This window comes from Mangifera indica, chromosome 3 (genome assembly GCF_011075055.1).
Source record: "Mangifera indica cultivar Alphonso chromosome 3, CATAS_Mindica_2.1, whole genome shotgun sequence".
Classification (NCBI taxonomy): Eukaryota; Viridiplantae; Streptophyta; class Magnoliopsida; order Sapindales; family Anacardiaceae; genus Mangifera; species Mangifera indica.
In genome coordinates, this window is record NC_058139.1 from 11,954,126 (window position 1) to 11,974,793 (window position 20,668).

The 20,668-nt window shown below is 31.4% G+C and overlaps 1 protein-coding gene across 3 annotated transcripts; it reads left to right on the top strand.

Annotated features, from left to right (window-relative positions):
* Positions 1 to 8,977: 8,977 nt before the first annotated feature.
* On the top strand, positions 8,978 to 17,460 carry LOC123211274 (protein LEO1 homolog). Of its 3 annotated transcripts, XM_044629894.1 has the most exons (12): positions 8,978 to 9,192; positions 10,658 to 11,007; positions 11,459 to 11,594; positions 11,701 to 11,886; positions 12,368 to 12,544; positions 13,214 to 13,345; positions 14,584 to 14,763; positions 14,849 to 14,980; positions 15,132 to 15,236; positions 15,335 to 15,568; positions 16,013 to 16,167; positions 17,442 to 17,460. In XM_044629894.1, exons 1-11 carry the CDS (start codon positions 9,073 to 9,075, stop codon positions 16,133 to 16,135), a joined length of 1,875 nt encoding a protein of 624 aa, XP_044485829.1. In that variant the 5' UTR covers positions 8,978 to 9,072; the 3' UTR covers positions 16,136 to 16,167; positions 17,442 to 17,460. The 3 variants fall into 3 exon arrangements, with proteins under 3 accessions (XP_044485829.1, XP_044485828.1, XP_044485830.1); XM_044629893.1 differs by lacking the exon at positions 17,442 to 17,460 and having other exon boundaries at positions 8,979 to 9,192; positions 16,013 to 16,363; XM_044629895.1 differs by lacking the exon at positions 17,442 to 17,460 and having other exon boundaries at positions 8,983 to 9,192; positions 11,462 to 11,594; positions 16,013 to 16,363.
* Positions 17,461 to 20,668: the final 3,208 nt, after the last annotated feature.

Consider the following 20,668-nt stretch of genomic DNA (forward strand, 5'->3'; position numbering starts at 1 on the left):
TCACCCAATCGAATGTATTTTCTTTTGTAAAATAATAATAATTTTCTTATTGTTATTGGGTATATAATATATAATTGCATATTTCTATTTATTTTTTATTATATAATTTATTTTATACAATGAAATTTAATTATAATTATTAATTTGTACTCCTTCACTATTATACTAATAATAATTTGATAAGGGGATTTTAATCTTTTATTTATGCTTTGGAAATATCCATGGTATTAAATTGAAGTAAAAACTTAAAATATTATATATATTAAAAGTTTTAAAAAAATTTATTATTTTACTTAAAAAATTATATTATTTAAAATAGTATAATATATGATATAAAAAATTAGATTTTTGGTATAAGAAGGAATAATTTGACTGTTATATTTATGGAGATAAAATTAGCCTTAGGATACTGGTTGAAGGTAAAGGAGGAAATCAAGTGATCCTGCCTTTAAATTCTGCCACGTGGCAGAACATTGTTTGGCCCTACGTTTGGATCTGATTTTCTTGAATGATTGTGTGAATGCTTTATCAGCATGGTTTATTGGCAAACAATTTGACAAGAAAATTGCAGCTCAGAAATCCGTTTAAAATTGGGACTATTATCCGACCTTTGGAGGCTGTGGATTGATGATACTAATTTAACACATTTTAATTAAAAATAAACAGATTTTGATAGGGATATACATAAATGATCAACTTGGTTTTACACTAAATTTTTATGACCAAATGAATGCAAAAAAATGATAATATACTTATATAAACCAAATTATCCATTATTAATGACAATTTTTAAAAATCCAACCAATTGTTCATTCAAAATTTAGTAGTAAATTCGACAAAACCTCATCCATATTCTACCTCCAAACTTGAAAACTTGATCATCCTAAGGTTTTTTTTGTTCGTTTTTCGTCATCATTGGAGTCTGTCAAATTTATTATCTTATGTTATTGACGTTAAGTTTGAATTTATACTCTATAGTTACATATCAACAATGTAACGGAAGAAAAATGAAGATTTTATCATTTTGTGCAATAATATTAGGCCAAACGACTATTTCCCACCCAAGTTATATTTTTTCTACAAATTTCCCCCCGTTAACTTTAAAAAGCTCATTTACCTACCTATGAATTGTTAAAAAAAAGGTCAGGTTGACAGATTCAAGGGTAAAATCGTCATTTTACCTATAATATTAAAAATAAATTTAAATTTAAATTTAATTTCTTTTTTACCCCCAAACCCTAACAACTAACAATTTTTTCCCAACCCAAGTTTTCAAAAACAACATTTACCCCCCTAGGGCTTCCAAACTTTCGAATTGAATTTTTCAGCAAAGACTGACGATCTTCAGGCAACGTCTCCTCCTCTCATGCGTCTCCTCTTTCCGACCGTGCGACGTCTTCCCCTCCACGACGTCTTCGTCTCTAACGAAGACTCTTCTTTGACGAAGAGTCTTCATCGATGATGACATCGTACAGAGTCGAAAGTGTACGATCGGAAGGAGGGACCATCTGAGAAGGAGAGTAGGTGCTTTGAGATCATCAGTCATCGCCAAAAAAATTAGATCTGAAGGTTTGGAAATCCTAAGGGGGAAAATACAATTTTTAAAAACTTGGGTTAGGGGGAAACTTTAGTTTTTAAAGTTTAAGAGGGGCAAAAAGAGATAAAATTTCAAGGGGTTAGAGTTCCGTTAATTTTAACTATTCATGAGTAGGTATTTGGTATTATCAAAGTTAATGGGGGGAAATTTGAGAATGCAACATACTTTGGGTGGAAAATAGTCCTTTGGCCATAATATTATGCTAAACTTTATTATTGTCTATTAATGTTTAGGAATTTGAATTTTAGGGTTTTTAATTGAAAACTATGGTTTTTAGGGTTGTTAAGTTGATCAAGATTGATTTTTTTTTAATTTTGTGATAAATTAAATTTGGACTTTTATTTGAGTGGATTGAAAGAGTTTAGAGTTGATTATATCAAAAAATTAGTTGAAAGATTAAAACAACTCTATTTGCATATATACCCTTCGACAAAAATATGGATTATTGATTTTAAACGTTGCCTAAACAGTCAACAACAATATAAAGCCTCATACACACTTAACAATACTTTTGCATGTAAAAATGTGCATAAAATAAAGTCAACCACACAGTGTCTGAAATACAAATACATAACTAAATAGTGCAAAATCACAATATATAGTCTCTACTATATGTCAAATACAACACAAACATAAATACAAATAATTGAAATGTCCCTTCTCTTCATATAACTCCATTAGTTGGACTCATTTTGCTTACCTGCAAAACTATAAATAGAGAAACACGTAAGTGTTACAATACTCAGTAAATAGATAATCTTTTAACATCTTAAAAACACTAAGCTTAATTAGTGTTCTTAAGTTAAACTGAAAATTTATAAAATGTATGGTTTACTCACAGATATTTTTTGGCATCCCAAATACTCATTCCGACTAATTTTTAGTATACTCATGTCATAACTTTATAGGTATTGTCATCCTGAATGACTAGTCTTAAGCACACAGTATCAATTGAATACCATCTCCTTACCTTAACATCTTTGATAACAAGTAAAAGTATATTGAATCATAATAAATCTCATCAAAATGGATGTTTTGCAGGCAAGAATCCATTGCATAATAATTAAATTGGATGATAATAAATCTCATAAAATTTTATTAAATAATAGTAATTTAGTGTTAAAATGCATATTTGGGTAATTAGTCAACACTCCAAGGGTTGTAGGGATATAACCAGAAAAAAATTTCCTAATATATAAAGAATGTTTTGACCAAGGTGGGCTATATTCAATGTTACATCCCTCTTCAGACACATTCTCTCTAAAGAAAATACAAATCTAAAGAGGTTTGTTTACTTAAAGCTTAACTTTCACATACATTAATCCAACAAAAATAAAAACTTCAACAATAGATGAGCATGATAAACCTCTTAAAAAATTTATACAAAAAGTGTCAATTATATAATTATGATAAAGTCATAACATCCAACATCTAAAAACCATGTAATAATGATAAACAAGTACATAAATATCATGAACAAAAACTAAAATATGAAAGATAACTCCTCCTCATGCAATCCCAGCTCTCCTCTTGTAGCCCTATTGTCTCATCTCTTACATGTAAAACAGTAGTGTGAAAATACTATGTAAGTAGATGATTTATCGAGCATCACAATAAGCACACAATAATAACTTAATCTTAGTGATCAATAACTTATTCTTAGCATAACTTCTAGCATAAAGCTTCATTATCGGGGCTTTTTAACTATACCTTCTTTCAATGACATTAAGCTGTGACAATGTCTCATAACTACTCATTGACATCATACAAATGTCATGTGAACGTTCACAACTTTATTTCATCCTTAACGACTTCACATAGATGTTCATTCATCAAACTCTATGACATTACACCGATGCCTCTTGAAAGCATGATACTTCATTCTCATTCACTTTTACCAAATAAACATAGCAAATGTCTATTGGACTTAGGTTGCATAGGCATCAACACTCTAACTGCACAAGGAATCATTGATGTAGTCCTCACACAATTCTCAAAAGTGAACTGCCCTAAAAGCTATCCAGAGATCGTCCTTATTACAAATGTGTACATGAAGCATCTCATTGACCACATGAGGAATCTCTAGTGTAGTTCTCATTTCCATGCATACAATTCATTAATGAACTACTCTATTGACACTTTCGATTATGAACACCCTCATACGGACTTATGCAGAAAGGATCTTATAAGTATCACGTTATAACTCATGCTTTTACATTAGGTTCATGAGCCAAAGATCACACAAAAGTGACTTCGAACTTAATCCAAATATCACATAGTATTGACCCCCACAAATGCTAAAGATCGCACAACAGTAGCACACAATCCATAATGCCAAGATCACAACATGTATTTGAACTTCTCGAGGTATGTGTTTTAATCCACAAAGTTAAACACTCTTTATTCATCCATTTAAGGTTATACACGCTCATTCTCCTTTAATTGCATACAACTTAAGCATATTTTCATAATTTTTGGCACTATGAATAGGTATGAAAGATTCATGCATAATCGTTTACTATTTCACACATATGCATGGGCGTCACTATCCTAGTGATAACCGTGTACCCTTACATGTCATTACAATTGTGTATAACTTTATTCACATGCATGAGCATCACTATATTAGTCACGACTGCATCTCCTCACATGATTCTCAATCATTCAACCTATGTTTGATCACCGCTCATCTTCTTTTACATTGCATGTGAACGATTATGTGACCTAATTAGTTGTCACTTGTTCAAGGATCATGGATTATATTTTAATAAAGGCAAAATAATTATTCCCACACAAGGTAATGCAAACCCAAACTCATACATGTTAACTTTCAAAAATCTAAATACTCACTCATCTATTAAATTTTATTGTTATTGTCAAAGATAAAATTATTATTTAGAAAATGTATTTAAACTAATATTTTAGAAATACCCGTAAGTTTTAAAAAAAAAATTTCTACCCTCTAATCTTGTATTTTCTAAGTTTAAGAAATGGCTTACCCTCGCCCTCTATCTAAAGTCTAGGGTTTCAAACTCTTATATTTTTCTCATATACGCTATCCCCAGCCTTCTCAATTTGACCCCCATCTACTTTAGTTTCTATTAAAAAAAGGAAAGTTTCGGTAGTGATAGCACCGAATAATAGGAGTTTTTATTAGCTGTGGTTTTTTTTGTAAATAGATTGATTAGCTGTGATTTTTTCTGTAAATAGATTGATTAGTTAACTCTGTAATTAGTTAGGCTAGCTACCTTTTTTTAGTTTCCAGATTTTGTTCTTGTATTCTCTCTTATAAAGGGAACTCATGTAAACCATTAAAAAGTGCATCAATACAGAAAATTCTCTTTCTCTCTAGTCCTTTGCAAGCTTATATGGTATCAGAGCCACCCTAAAACCCTAGCTTTCTTTTCTGCACGTTTTTTCCTCTAGCTAATCAGCCATTTCTAAGGTTTCCTTTGAGTCAACTTCGTCTCTTACAACCCACCAAACCAACCTTGCAACTCAAAGCCCTAACACTGATTCGCACTCTGTTCAAATCACCATTATTCGTCTTAATGGTGATAATTATTTACAGTGGTCCCAGTCCATTCGGATGTACATCAGAGGGCGGGGAAAGATCGAGTACCTGATAGGAAACAAGAAGGAACCAATACTGAAGGATCCAACATATGCGACCTGGGACGTAGAAAATTATATGGTGATGACTTGGCTTATGAATTCAATAGACAAGGATATTAGCTCTAACTATATGTGCTACTTCACGACCAAAGAACTTTAGGACAACGTGAATCAGATGTACTCAGATTTGGGAAATCAGTCTCAAATTTATGATTTGACTATAAAGCTTGGTGAGATTCGACAGAGGGAAGACTCGGTCACTAAGTATTTCAACTTATTGAAGCGCTTGTGGCAAGACTTGGATCTATTCAACGATCATGAATGGAAATACACTGAAGATGCCAATCACAACAAATGAATCGTGGAGGCTCATCGCATTTACAAATTCCTTGTTGGACTCAACGTGGAATTTGATGAGATATGAGGACGGATCATTGGCAGGACTCCACTTCCTCCAATTGGTGAGGTGTTTGCTGAGGTTCGAAGAAAAGAGAGTTGTAGACATGTAATATTGGGAAAAAAGATTACCAACGTGGTTGTTGAGGGTTCTACCCTTGTTGTTGAGGCTACTACTAATAAAGCTATCAATTTTCAGCGCAAGACTGAAGAAAAGCCACGGGTCTGGTGTGACTATTGCAACAAACCACGTCATACTCGAGATACTTGTTGGAAAATTCATGGAAAACTAGCAAACTGGAAAAGTAGCAAGTCTGGAGATAAAAATAGTCGTGCGATTCCTACTGCCAATGAAGCTGGAACAAGTCCCTTTAACAAGGAGCAAATGAATCACCTTTTGAAGCTACTGAAATTCAATCTCTCATCTGGTATTCCTAGTGTTTCTATTGCACAAACAGGTAGCGTTTTTAATGCCCTTTATTGTTCAAATCTTGCTCTATGGATCATCGATTCTAGAGCCTCTGATCATATGACTAGCCTTTCCAATCTTTTTAGCACTTATTCACCATGTTCTGGCCTTGAAAAAATTAGAATTGCAGATGGTAGTTTCTCACCTATTGCAGGGAAATGTTTGATTAAATTATCTCAGAATATAGATCTTAAATATGTTTTTCATGTTCCCAAACTAGCCTATAATTTTTTGTCTATGAGTAAACTAGCCAAAGAATCTAATTGTCATGTTATTTTTTGTGATTCCTACTGTGAATTTCAGGACCGGAACTCAGGGAAGAAGATTGGTAGTGTTAAGATGATAGATGGACTTTTCTACTTTGATAAGGACTTCTCTAATAATAAAAAAGCTCAGAGCTTTAGTAGTGTTGTTCTAATTCTGTTTATGAACAAATAATGTTTTGGCATCTAAGACTAGGACATCTTAGCTTTCCATATCTTAAACATTTGTTTCCTACTTTATTTAAGAGTTTGGATTGTTCATCATTTTATTGTGAAAGTTGTTGCTTATCCAAGAGTCATCATACTGCTTATTTACCAAAACCTTATACTTTTTCAAAACCATTTTATTTAATACATAGTGATGTTTGGGAACCTTCAAGAGTCACTACTATCTCTAGAAAAAAATGTTTTGTTACCTTTATAGATGATCATACTCATTTATATTGGGTTTATCTAATGAATTTAAAGTTTGAGGTTGAAAAACTTTTTAAAGATTTTTACACAATGGTTGAAACACAATTTCAAACAAAAATTAGCATTCTTCACATTGATAATGGAACCGAGCATTTTAAAGGAATTTTGGAAAGTTTTTTGAAAGAAAAAGGTATACATCATCAGTCTACTTGTGTGGATACCCCTCAACAAAATGGGATTGCTAAAAGAAATAATAAACATTTACTTGAAGTAGCTCGTGCTATAATGTTTTCAATGAATGTTCCAAAGTATCTTTGGGGGGAAGTTGTTTTAACAACATCTTTTTTTATTAACAAGATGCCTACTAGAGTTCTAAAATTTAGCACACTATTAGAGTGTTTCAAAAAAAAATTTTCAGTGTCAGGAATGTACTCCGATTTGCCACTAAAAGGTTTGGTTGCATTGCTTTTGTCCATATACCTAATAATACTAGGTCTAAACTTGATCCTCGAGCTGAAAAATGTGTTTTAATAGGGTATGCATCTAATAAAAAAGGATATAAGTGTTATTAATAGACGGTCAACTTCTAGCTATTGCACGTTTGTTGGAGGCAACCTTGTTACTTGGCGAAGTAAGAAGTAGAATGTAGTCGCAAGAAGTAGTGCAAAGGCCGAGTTTAGATCAGTTTGTGAGGAGTTATGGATAAAAAAACTGTTGGAAGATTTGAAGATCTCTAGTTCATTACCCATGAAATTATACTATGACAATAAAGTTGTTATTTCAATAGCTCACAATCCAATACTTCATGACAGAAAAAAGCATGTAGAGGTTGACAAACACTTCATTAAGGAAAAACTTGAAAGCGGCGTGATCTGCATGTCGTACATTCATACTACCGAACAAGTTGCAGATGTATTCACAAAAGGACTTCCTACAAGACAGTTTGATAAAATTATTGGTAAGTTAGCTATAGAGGATATCTTTAAACTAGCTTGAGGGGGAGTGTTAAAAAAAGGAAAGTTTCGATAGTGATAGCACCAAATAATAGGAGTTTTATTAGCTGTGATTTTTTTTTGTAAATAGATTGATTAGTCAACCCTGTAATTAGTTAGGCCAGCTAGCTTTTTTTAGTTTCCAGATTTTGTTATTGTATTCTCTCCTATAAAGGGAACCCATGTAAACCATTCAAAAGTACATCAATACAGAAAATTCTCTCTCTCTCTAGTCCTTTACAAGCTTATAGTTTCCAAAACCTTATTCTTTAGCAACAAGTTGCTAAAGATGAGTAGACAAGAAGCAGAGAAGATCTTTAATGAGAAGACAAGGAGACGAACAACTGACGACTTCGACGAGGAGATCTTTGACCACTTTGGTGACGGTGAGACGAGAAGATGAGGAGATCTTTGACAAGAAGACAAGTAGATCTTCATGGCTTTGACGATGCTTCCTTTCTTTGCGATCTTTGACAAGAAGGCGAGAGAGATAGATTATCTGATGGTCACTGATAGGGAGAAGTTCTAGTATGTTGGAGATGGAGCAAAACTGAGAGAGAAGTCGAGAGGGAGGAAAAATGTCATTGTCGCTATCTTTAACTATTAACAGTGGCAACTAGAAAAACTCTAAAGAGAAATATTGATTTTTCAAATTTTGGGTAAAGAGAAATTTATTAAATTTTTAAACTTAAGGAGAGAAATGTGATAAATTTTTATTTTTTTAAATATTTTGATAAATGATAATTTTACTTCTGATAATAACAAATAAAATTTAATAGATAAATGAGTATTTGAATTTTCGATAATTAATAAATGAGAAATTGGGGTTGCATAATCCTTGGGTGGGGTATAGCCATTTGGCCTTTAATAAATTCTACACTTAATAAAGAAAAAATCTTGTTCAAAAAGAAATTTATAAATTATTTTAAATTGAATTTTCTTTCCAGTTCTCCAGTTCTGTCTACAAATTAACAAAACTAGCTTAACCGTACTTAAAATCTTGAAGTAATTTTTTTACCCATCCAAAATTTCACAAGGTAGTGTCTCCTCTTTATAATTACCAAGCGAATGACAAAAAAAAAAAAAAAAAAAAACTTTAATTTTACAGCAAATGCCGATTATTTATGTAAATTCACATTGTAAACTTTGAAAAGCGAAGGGTGCTGGTGGCCATTACTGAAGTCTGACCTGTCAAAGATTCTGAGCGATTTTGATTTGACAAACGTCACCAGCACGAGTGCAAAGACAAAATCCACACATTTCCACTGTAAATACACAATACCAGATATAACCCTGTATTTTCTCGCACTCTTCAACAACAGAGACATGGGGGAAGAGAAGAGGCACCAGATGATGCAGAATCTGTTCGGCGACGATCAGTCCGAAGAGGAAGAAGAAGAGATTGATTCCGAACACGAGTCCAATCCCCAGCCTAATTACGTTTCGGTAATTTTTCCTTTTTCTTATTTTTTTAACCTAAGTATGGGGATAACTGTTAGGTTGGCATGTGTTTGTAGAATTGTATTGTTTGTGCCCTAGAGTTGGCTTAATTTTTTTTGGTAAGTAGAGTTGGCTTAATTTATTCGAATATATGCGTGCATGTGTTGAATTTTTGTCGTGAGATTAATTTGGTTATGTATTTGTGAATTTATTGAATTATACGCTTTGAAATTTTCGAAAAAGAGTGGGAATGGGGTTGTGAGAGAGTGTAGGAAAGAAGGGTAGGGATAGTGTTGTTTGGTTTATGAGAAACAGAATGATGAGCTTTGGCAGAGACTAATTGTTTTAGTATGATAATCTCATTCTTCTTTTTAAGTTCTAGAGATGTTGTTATCTATTTTTTTTTTTTTTTAAATCAGCAACTAATTGGTGAGCAATTAAGAAAATCTATTGTGCTATGTCATTGTTTATGGTAAATTTTTTGGGTTATTTGGTTTGACAGAAATAGGAGAATTTTTGAGGATACAGTGCTATCTTTCTATTCAAGTGACAATATATTTTCTCCTAGAAAAAATATTAGTAGCGTTAAGTTTTTTCATTCTTCTTTTCATACAGAACACAGTTCCCCACTTGTATCTTTGCTTATATGAATGGAATCCATTATTGTATGGAAAGAAAACATGTTATTTATAGCTGGGCCGTATCTTCAGCTGTATCTTTTGAGGAGTGAATATGTGATCGTATGCATGAGAAACTTTTTGCTATATCAAAAGAAGAATAATAAAGTTCATTCCGATATAATTGTTCCTAGGAAGACACAGACTTATTGTTATTCTTGTCATACAACAAATGGTTTCCCATTTATATATTCCCTTGCACAAATAGTAATCCATTAATTCTACAGCTAGAAGAAGATCTGTAATAAAATCTATATAAACAACATACATACAAATATGATGTTAGATTAGGGGTACGTTATCATTGAATAGTTGTCGTCTTTTGGTTTGCCACATATGGTAAGGATTAATTCCTAGATCTCTCATCCCTAACAGTTTTTTTTTCCTTTTAAAGTTGATTATCTCTAATTTATGTCACTAAGGTTGCTTGATCACATTTACCATGTAAATGTAATGGGACAAAAACAATTACTTTTTTGTTGATTCTCCATGCCAAAAAAATAACTTAATTTTATAGAAACTGTAATTTATGATCTGACACTATTTATTATTTTTACTAAAACATGGGCATTTTGTATTATTTTATTTTAGGAATAATTCTATAGTAACGGTAATTCATACCTAATATTCCTGTTGATGCTTTAGCTGAATGCTTTCCATGGCTTTGAAGCACTCTTGATGAAGATTTTTTCTGTATTATTTGGCAGCGCAAATAGTGTCTCCACTGCTCATGACTAAAATAAAAATATATTTACTTATTTGTGGCATAATAATTATCGTTGTTGTTTGTTCAGGATGAAGCTGAGGGAGGTCTAGAGGTTGATGTTGAAGGTGATGGGGAAGCTGAATTACAGGAGGGGCATGGGGAGGTAGACGTGGAAAGTGAAGGAGAAATGCGTGGTGTAGAACCTGATCCTGGAGAAAGTGAGGGTGAAAGAGATCAAAGTTCCCAAGAGGTAGATGTTGTTGGTCAAAGGGAAGAAAGTGAAGCAAAATATACAGACAGTGATGAGAAGGAAGAATATGGTCAAAGAGTTGTGACAAGCAAGAGAAGGGAAGTAGTTGAAAGTGGATCAGAGCGATCTGAGGAAAACCATTACCCTGATAATGAAGATGAAGAGATTGACCATGTTAGAAGTCCAAGGTAGTTAGATCTCATTCTATTACATGCATTTTTACCGTACCTGTCTTAGGTTTGGATTGGGTTTCATGCCAAAGCCATGTTGAAGCTCCATGTTTATGTTCTTCTTTAACATGTGGATGTTGCTGTAAGTGTCATCAAAGTAAATGGGCAGGAGGAAATGAATTAGATGGAGCAACAGTCAAGTTGCTTTTAGCTTATTATGTGGAAGAGGATCTAGTGGAGTTCGTGATAGAATGTCTTTCTAGAGTTTCTCATTGATTTTGCAATGAAAGGTGTCCATAACATTTTTTTAGTGATAGCATTTCTGTGTATGACTTGTTTGCTAAACATTTTTGTTATATCATTAAATTGAAAGAAAGGTTCTTAAGATAATTTTTTGAGAAGAAGTCTTGCATCTAAACCTGTTTTTACAGTGATTTGTATTAACTGGTGTGGACATTTGACATTTTAGCAGTCGGTCACCTGGGGAGGAAAAGGATCAAACACATATTTTGCACTCTGCTGCTGAGATTCGTGATGTATTTGGTGACTCAGATGAAGATGTTGGAGAGTATGCAATTCAGAATGACATTGACCAATATTCAAATGTAAGTATTCTTGGCCGAAGGCAATAACTTATTTCTCTGCATTTGTTGGTTCTTTCATTCATTCCTGTACTCTTGGTAACAAGCAAAATATATTTTCAATTATTAGAGATCTCCTATGGAAGATGAAGGGAGCTATGGAAAAAGTTTAAGACCAGATGATTTGGTGCCTGATGAGGATATGCAGTATGAGTCAGAAGAGGAGCAAATTGAGCCCAAACCTAAAGAGAAGCCAGTTGGCCCCCCGTTAGAGCTAGAAATTCCATTGCGTCCACCTCCAGCTGATCCAACTTCGGTGCATCTTTTTTTTATATGCTGCTTTCATAATATCTGAAATTACTAGTTATCTTGATTTATGGGGTGGAATCTAGATTCAAGGGAAATTTTGTTTTGCATTGCATGAAGTGATGAAGCTATTTGCATTTACAGTGGTGTTTATGATTGTGTTTAATTGTTTAATGATTTCAGATATTAATATGAGACCCAGTTGCACATATTTCTGATTTATATATACTAATACTACGTGGAAAGTGAGTTTTTAGGTTACATGCTTGGAAAAGACTTCTTTTAGTTGAGAATCATTTGAAATTATACCTTAGGAAATTTTATTTTTTTATACTTTCTCTCTAGGAGTCTTTTGTGGTGTGTGCTAATGTATTTGATCATTTTCCTACTCATACTGTAGCTTAAAAGGTGTATTCCTGGAGAAATTTGGTGAAAATGTCAATGCCTTGACTTCTGGCAGGGTTTGATTTGGAACATTTATCTTGTTGCAGATGAATATGATCAAAGTTTCTAATATAATGGGCATTGACCCAAAGCCATTTGACCCTAAGACATATGTGGAAGAGGATACCTTTGTGACAGACGAGTCTGGATCAAAAAAGCGAATACGCTTGGAAAACAATATAGTGCGCTGGAGGGCTGTTACAAAACCAGATGGCTCAAAATCGGTGAATAAATTCCATTTACTTATGTTGGCATATGTGTGAATTCACACTTGCATATGTATTCATTACCATTTATGTGATGTAGTTATATGGATGCCATTGCTTTCTTGTTTTCTTAAATTAATCTTCTGTATTTTTTGTTCTTCAACTTTATTATTTCAAATAATTATACATGATATTGAGTTGGGTCACGCTGTTTGAAATTAATATTAAAAACTAACTACAGAAATGCATTGAACTTGCAAACTATAGATAAGTTTATAGTTTATTAGTTTTGCTCATGTTTCAGAGATTTGCATTTAACATGTCAACCTTATGTGGTCGTACTGCAATTAGTGAATATGATTGCATTTTATGAACGCACAAATTAGGATTAAGATTCTATTAGGGTGATGTGTCTTGAGCATGGTCAGCTTTACATGCATATTTTATTGTCTACTGGACTCATATTTCAATGTCTGTATTGTCACCTAAAATGTATGTATTACAGTTTTTTTTTTTAAAGAAAAAAGAGATATGAATTATCCATCTGCCTGTCAATTTTTGAATTCTGATGGTTGAATAGGGTTACTGCTGCTGCTGTCTAATAGAACAATATATTTTTGCTCTGCTGCAGTCTTTTTTTTTCTTTCAATTATGTTTTGTCTCTTACTCTTTCCCTTTTATTTGCAGTATGAAAGCAATGCACGCTTCGTGAGATGGTCAGATGGCAGTTTGCAGTTATTAATTGGGAATGAAGTTCTTGACATTTCCGTCCAAGATGCACAACATGATCATGCGCACCTTTTCCTTAGACATGGAAAGGTAGCTTTTCAAATCAGTTTGATATGCTATAGGAGAAAATAATATTTTTAATCTTTTACACTCTTCTGTGGCTTCTCAAATTCTAGTCTTATGAGAACCTTTGCAAACAGTCTATATGAATTTGATTTCTCCTGGAGTGTTGATTCATTTCTGTAACATTCATTTCATGCACTGATCTTCCTTGTTGGAGTCCTTAGACTTTAACAAAAACACTATTCGTTACAGGATAATAAATGCAACAGCTCTTTTCATTCTAAGTATGTCTCTGTACATTGACCCATCAAGATTTGATGGATTTTTTGTGTTTGATTGGTTCTTCCATCTGTGTATTTCTAGAAATTGTCTTATGTATATAGTTCCTTATTCTTCAGTCAGTTTAGTAGCATTTGGGGATGGGAATCAGCTATCAAAACCTTGGTTTTGGCTTTCTCCCAAATATACATTGTACACTTCTGGTTTTGGGTTCTGTTTCCAGCCCCTCATCCTTCCTTTCTGGTTTTTAATCTCATATGAGATATTGTTAGGTACCTGGATATTACTTTGCCAGAATTCACTCCTTCAGTCTCATGCCTGAGTCAGCCCTGCACTCCTCTTCAACTATGAGCCTCTCCACAGCAACTTAATTCTCAATCCAACACACACAACAATCAAACAGTGTATGAACAAAAGCTTATGGAAATATGACTTTTATTGGATATTGAATAAAGCAGTCTGTTACAATAGAATTCAAAATACAATTCTCTTAAAACCAGTAAGATTCCAGTGACAACTGTTTACGTCAACCTTCCTAACTTAAATTGTATGGTTGCTTGCCATTCGAGAGACTAGCACTCTTCTTCAGTCCCTCTCCACACTTTTCTGAATTTTCACTGTTTTCCACCCTTCGTAACACCCCCCCCCCCCCCCAAAACCTGTTCACTGCTTTTATGTTCCGTAACAGCCAAGCTCTCCCTTGAATTGCAACGTCCCCTTTCCAAATCTGGTGGTCCATGTGTCGTGAATTTGACATCTGCTCCATTGTCTTGCTGCCATGTGTCTTGGAGATAATACCCTGCCTTTGGTTCTTCTTCTCGTGGGAAAGAAATATGTGGGTTCTAACAGAATTGTTAGACCTTCTTTATATTTTTAGAGTCCAACCTTCGCTCTTTTACAAGTGAACAATACACAAATACTTTGTCTGATAGGTGAGCTGGATTTATGAAGAATTTTCCTTTTATTTTTGTATGCCATAATTGCAGGGAATCCTCCAATCCCAAGGAAGAATTTTAAAGAAGATGAGGTTTATGCCATCATCCCTATCATCAAATTCTCATAGACTATTGACTGCTCTTGTTGACTCACGACATAGGAAAGTTTATAAGGTTAAGAACTGTGTCACAGACATTGATCCTGAGAGAGAAAAGGAAGAGAAAGAAAAGGTAACTAATGACTTGAGGTTATTGGGAGGTGTGTTTAGTATTAATTCTTTAAGAATTTCAATTTTGTTGTCCTTATGGTTTGTAGGCTGAGAGTCAAACAATTAGAGCTAATGTACTTCTAAACCGGAAGAGGGAAAAGATAAATCGGAAGTACACGCAAACTGTAGACAGGAAGCGACAACTTTCAACTGGGTATTTGGAGGATGCTTTAGAAGAGGTCTGCACTTAATACAAGTTTGCCTTTCATATAGTTGTTATGCTTGTCTTATCACCTTTTGGGGAATATATATATATGATATTTAAATGTATTTTTTTACAAAATGCCTGAATAATCTGTCTGTTATCTGTTGATTGTCCAATTTTATCAGGATGATGAGACAGATTATCATGACTCTCGTCGTTCTCGCCGACGCTTTGAGGAAGAGCTGGAAGCTGAAGCTCGAGCAGAGAAACGCATTATTAACGCTAAAAAGGTATTGTATATTGTTCTCTGTGATTAGATTTCTTTTTCATTTACTTCAAAATATTTTTGTTTTGCTGACTCCTCCCTTCTCTGTGTTGTCAATCACAGGGATACAGGGACATCCCCCGGAAATCATCCTTACCAGCTGCTAAATCGTCAAGGCGGCCTGTGGATTTCTCTGATAGTGAGAGAGAGGAGTCTGAATATGAAACTGATGGAGAGGAAGATGAGAGTTCCCCTTTACGCAAGAGGGTTGGGGAACCAGAACAGGAATATGAGGAGGAAGAAGAGGAGCATGAAGAAGACCCAGATATTAACAGGGCATCTGAGGAGGAGGCTGAGGTATGCCAATGTTCTAGATCTTTCAATCTACATATTCCTCATGCGTCTGTGCTATGATAATTGGAATTTAAAATTTCCCCTGGGAGTTCACTGTACTCCTACACTTGTGTCACAATAAGTTTTTATACTCCCTTATTGTACTCTTCTTTTATCATGTGTAGGTTCTTTCGGTTAAACGACATTGAAATTTCAAATTGCCTTTAAACTCACTAACCCGTTAAATGATTTTCAGTTTTTTCAGGACATTTATTATTTCATCATGGTTTTAATAATGATATAATTTTTGTTGTATTGTTCTAGCTAGTGTGACATTGTTAGCTTTATTTTTTTAAGGAACGAGATGTTGCATGCATTGAAGTGATGCCTGTAGATAGGACATGCTTGAGTTCTTCAGATTCTCTTTTAACAAAAATATTTGTATCTATTTCTTGGTTATTTCACCAGGAACCTAGGCAAAAAGGAAGCAATCTGAAGCGCAGGGGAATGGAGTCAGACGAGGACTCACCACCAAGAAAGATGCCAACACATCGTCGAATGGCAGTTGTTTATGACAGTGATGAGGAATGAAAACAACAACTTTCTTCGGACAGTTTGACAAAGTAAGTATCTCATATTTCTTTATCAACATGGTTTGTCACTGATGATTTGAGGAATATTTTCTAAACTTGAAATATCTGGAAATATTTTATTGACTGTCAGCATTTGAAATATATTTGTTTTCTAATATTTTAGAAAGTTTGACATTAGCTCTAAGTATAAGATAAAATTATATAAAATAAAAAATTGTTGAAGGAAGTTGTTAGTTTCTCATACATACATCTATAATAAAAATATGTATATATATTTTTTAATATACAAATAAGTATACATGATGTGTCATTATATGATTGGATGAGTTTAAATTAAAAATAAATTAGTACTTAATTATATGATAACATATTATATATGTATTTATTTGTGTACTAAAAAATATGTACATATAAAACATGGGTTTTAAAAGTTGGAAATTGCCGGTTTAAATTATGGGTCAGAATATTGGTTTATATAGATATTAATGAGTAAAGTAATTGATAGAGCCAAGCCATCAAGAACAGAATTAAATTTTCATTTTAACAATAATAAACCTACCATGATTTAAACAAAGAATTTTTGGATAATTAGTGTAACATTATTTCATAATATTAATCATACTATTTGGTAATATTAAACACAATAGAATTAAATATACTTATTTTGAGTACATAAATAAGTACATATTTTATGTGTATTATTATGTAATTGGTTGATTTTAAATTAAGAATAAAGTAGTATTCAATCATATGATGATACATAAAAGTGTATATATATATATATATATATATATATATATATATATATATATATATATTTATAGTATTATTTTATTAAACATGATGTGAAGGTAGGTAGTGTTTTTTGTTTTTATAAGGGGATGTCCAAAATTCTTTCGAAATAAATAAATTACATTTTTTTCCCACCCAAAAACACTCTTTCGTGTTGTATATCGTCCATATTAAAACAGGCTATTTAAATTCAACTAGCGACAAACATAATCTTCTTTTAACATGATGGAGAACTCAAGGCGAGTGACTCATGGCATTGAATAACAAGTTTTGTGGCGCCCCCACTTTTATATATTTTTAAAGAATAAATGAAACTGTCCCAACTGGGTTTGGTCTAAAACTTTTTTCCACCATTAGATTGTATAAACAACTTTATTTTATTCAAAGCAAACATTGTTAATGACAAAAACTCTTTTGTCGAAGTGATTGTGTAACTTCAACTTAATAAAAAAATTAAAAATAAATTATTTAAATATTCAATTTGACTCTCACCCTTTCTTTTTCTCTTCTAGGTTTTAAGGTAAGAAGGATGGCAAGTGATAGTAATAATTATATTACTAGAAGTATTAATAGAGTTGTTAATGATGTATAATTATATGTTTGGAGGTGAATTGTAATTTTTTGAAAATATTATGTGTTAATAGAAACTTTTAGTCATTTTTTGGACATTCAAAAATATTAGGGGTGTTTTTAAATTTTAAAAATGTTATTATGTCATTCGATAGTTTAAAAAATAATAGTTACATCTCAGAGAACTAAACAAATACAACAAATTAGAGATGTAAATTTCATATTATAAATTACTATGGGTATAAAGTATTTTTAAAATATATAAGCTGAATATGATAATTTTCAAAGGAGCAGCATCTAGGTTAGTGGTTTCCAAAAGATGTTAAGTTTGATTTATAAGTTTTCAAATCTTTAAAAACGGTAAATTGTCATATTTAAAATTTTTGAGTTTGATTTATAAATGAGTTATTTTTAATTTTTTTACAAAATTTATAGGTAGTAAAATTACTATTTTGTTTTTACATTATTAGCTTTTTTTCAAATGGAGTTTTATTTTGAGTGAGAAAATGTTATTTATAGCATATAGTAGTGAAAATTGTTCATAAGCCAAATCCTGAGTGTGAAATATAATTAACTATTTTTTAATTAATAAAGAATATTTCTTTGTCAAATTATTAACTTTGAATCAAATTATGTTTCCTTTTTGATTTGTTAGAACAACTTCAACATGAATTAAAAATAACAAATATGGTGTTAAGGAGTAGATGTGAAAGTCAAATCAGTATCAGAAATGAGTCATCGAAAGTGAGAACGATAATTAGGGTTTGATAAACACATAGGATAACATTGGTAAAAGTGAAAAAAAAGGAAGAGAAAAAAAGGTCTAAGTAAACTTTATATATAAATGGATACTTTTAATTTTTATTAATTTGAGGTAGTAGATAATTTTAAAAAGTGAACTATTTATAGATAATATAATAATTTAATTTTCTAACAATGTCTCATAAAACCTTTTTAATTAAATAAAAAAAATATTATATGTGCTATCATAGAGAGAACAAATATTTTTAAGTTGAACCGTAGGTAGGAAATAATAATTTACTCTTCTAAAATAATATTTTATTTCTATTTTCAAAAAATCACTTACTCCACTTATAAGAATCATGAATTTAATAAAATTCATGTATATTTTTACTATTACTTATTGATCTTAAAACTCTAGAGTTGCAATGTGTTTCATATTTCAATTTATATGTTTATTAAAAAAATTGTGATACAATTATGAACATATGACATAATTTACATCATGAAGTAATATCCAGATTTTTCAATATATTAATTTGTATATAATTTGTTGATACATAAGTCTACACCATCGTAACGTCATAACTATATGGTGATGTCAAGTGTGAATGTGATAAAATTATAACAAAGCGTGTCCATGTTTGTAAGAAACACGAGGCAATCAAATAATAGCGTAAAATGAATTTTTTAAGTGGTTTGGTCACTTGGGTCTATCTATGTTTACTGTAATGTTATTATTCTTTTTGTTTAAAAATATGTTTATTGGAAAAAATTACAAAAGAGTGTTTTCCTAAAACAGTATCATAGGAATTCAAAAGGCAAAGCTTAAATTTTTTACTACATAAAGTTAATTATAAAAAAATATCATTAAAAATTGTCAAAGGATCAAAAAAGAAGGATCCTTAGATTTTTTACTTTTAGTAATATGCATGAGCCCTAGAAAGGGTTAATCTCCCTATCCGAGAGAGTTTTAGAGCTTCTATCTCTCAACTTCATCCATAGTGAAAATATTGACAACCTTTTTATTCATTGGGTAACCCTCTAGTTATAGAGTAAGGAGGGAAAGGAACTACCATTATTGTCAAGACATAAGAGATTCAGATCATGGATGACATGGGTAACACATGTATATTGAAGATTACAGTAAGCAATATTGTCACATTGTATTCAATGTGTTTTAGATCACAAGATTGTCATGGTGATTATTATTTCTTGATATGTGTTTTGATGGCGGTTTAAACACTTCATTCAAAAGGTTACGCGTGGCTTAGCTTGAGTAGCCAACTTTTCTCTTTTTTTCAAGCCAAATTTTTTCCTACCCACAACATTGAGGTTAGAGTTCATTCTATACGCTTTGGATTATTGCTTGTTTAGGCAACAAGTTCCTTCACTCCCACTTTACTAAATGTCTATAACACATGTTCAATTGGGATTAATATTTACAAAAATATCGTTTACTTATATCATAATCTTTAAATATGGTTGATTTATCCATATTTATAAATTGTTATTAGATTATTTAATCATCCAATTTTATATAATTAATAAAATTTCTAGCATACAACGCAATTCAAATAAATGATTTTAGAATTCGAGGAACATTTTTAAGCCTACGTAATTGAAAATAAGGATATGTCTTTTCTTTTAAATTTTTAAGTAATTTCGTCAATTTTAGCTGAAACTTATATGGACTAAATAATATTTTTAACCATCAATATGATTTCAATGTATATAAACATGCCACTTATGATAGTCAATTATGTGTTATATCGAGTAATAAAAATTTAATATTTTGTATTGTTGTGCATTATATATTGTAGGATACATTATTCTAAAAAAAATTTAATATTTTTATGAATTTTTTTTAAGAATGAAAATATCATTTAAATTTTCAATTAATATCTATAATATCATAATTATATAAAAATGAAAAACCTAATTTTTTTGGTATTCAAATCTCTAACCTCTCATAATATTTTTTTATAATGATTAAATCATGAATATATATTATATTATATTAGATTTAATAGTTAATTAGATATTTTATATTTAAATTGTTAACAAAAAAATCTATAAAAAGTGTTAAAATTATGATTTATATTGATATATTTTTAAAAATATAATATCAATAATGTGTCATATTAAATATGTATATACATATTTTATATATTTTTTGTATCTAAATTTTATAATTTTTTTTATAAACATATTTTTTACTATTTATCGTATTACTATTTATCTAATTTTTATATTTTTTTTATGTTCTCAAATTTATTAATTAGGCTCATCAACCGTTAAAATTATTTATTTTATCTTTTATTATTTATTTTCAAAAAAAAAAAAACCTTAACAACTAAAATGTCTATTTAACCCAATTAATATTTTAAAATTAGCACGAAAACAGAATCTCTGACATGGCAAGACA

Coding starts and splice junctions, on each gene's coding strand:
- LOC123211274 (XM_044629894.1), top strand. CDS start 9,073: ATGGGGGAAGAGAAGAGGCACCAGATGATGCAGAATCTGTTCGGCGAC. Junction 12,545..13,213: donor AACCAGATGGCTCAAAATCG/GTGAATAAATTC, acceptor TTTTATTTGCAG/TATGAAAGCAATGCACGCTT. Junction 13,346..14,583: donor TTTTCCTTAGACATGGAAAG/GTAGCTTTTCAA, acceptor CCATAATTGCAG/GGAATCCTCCAATCCCAAGG.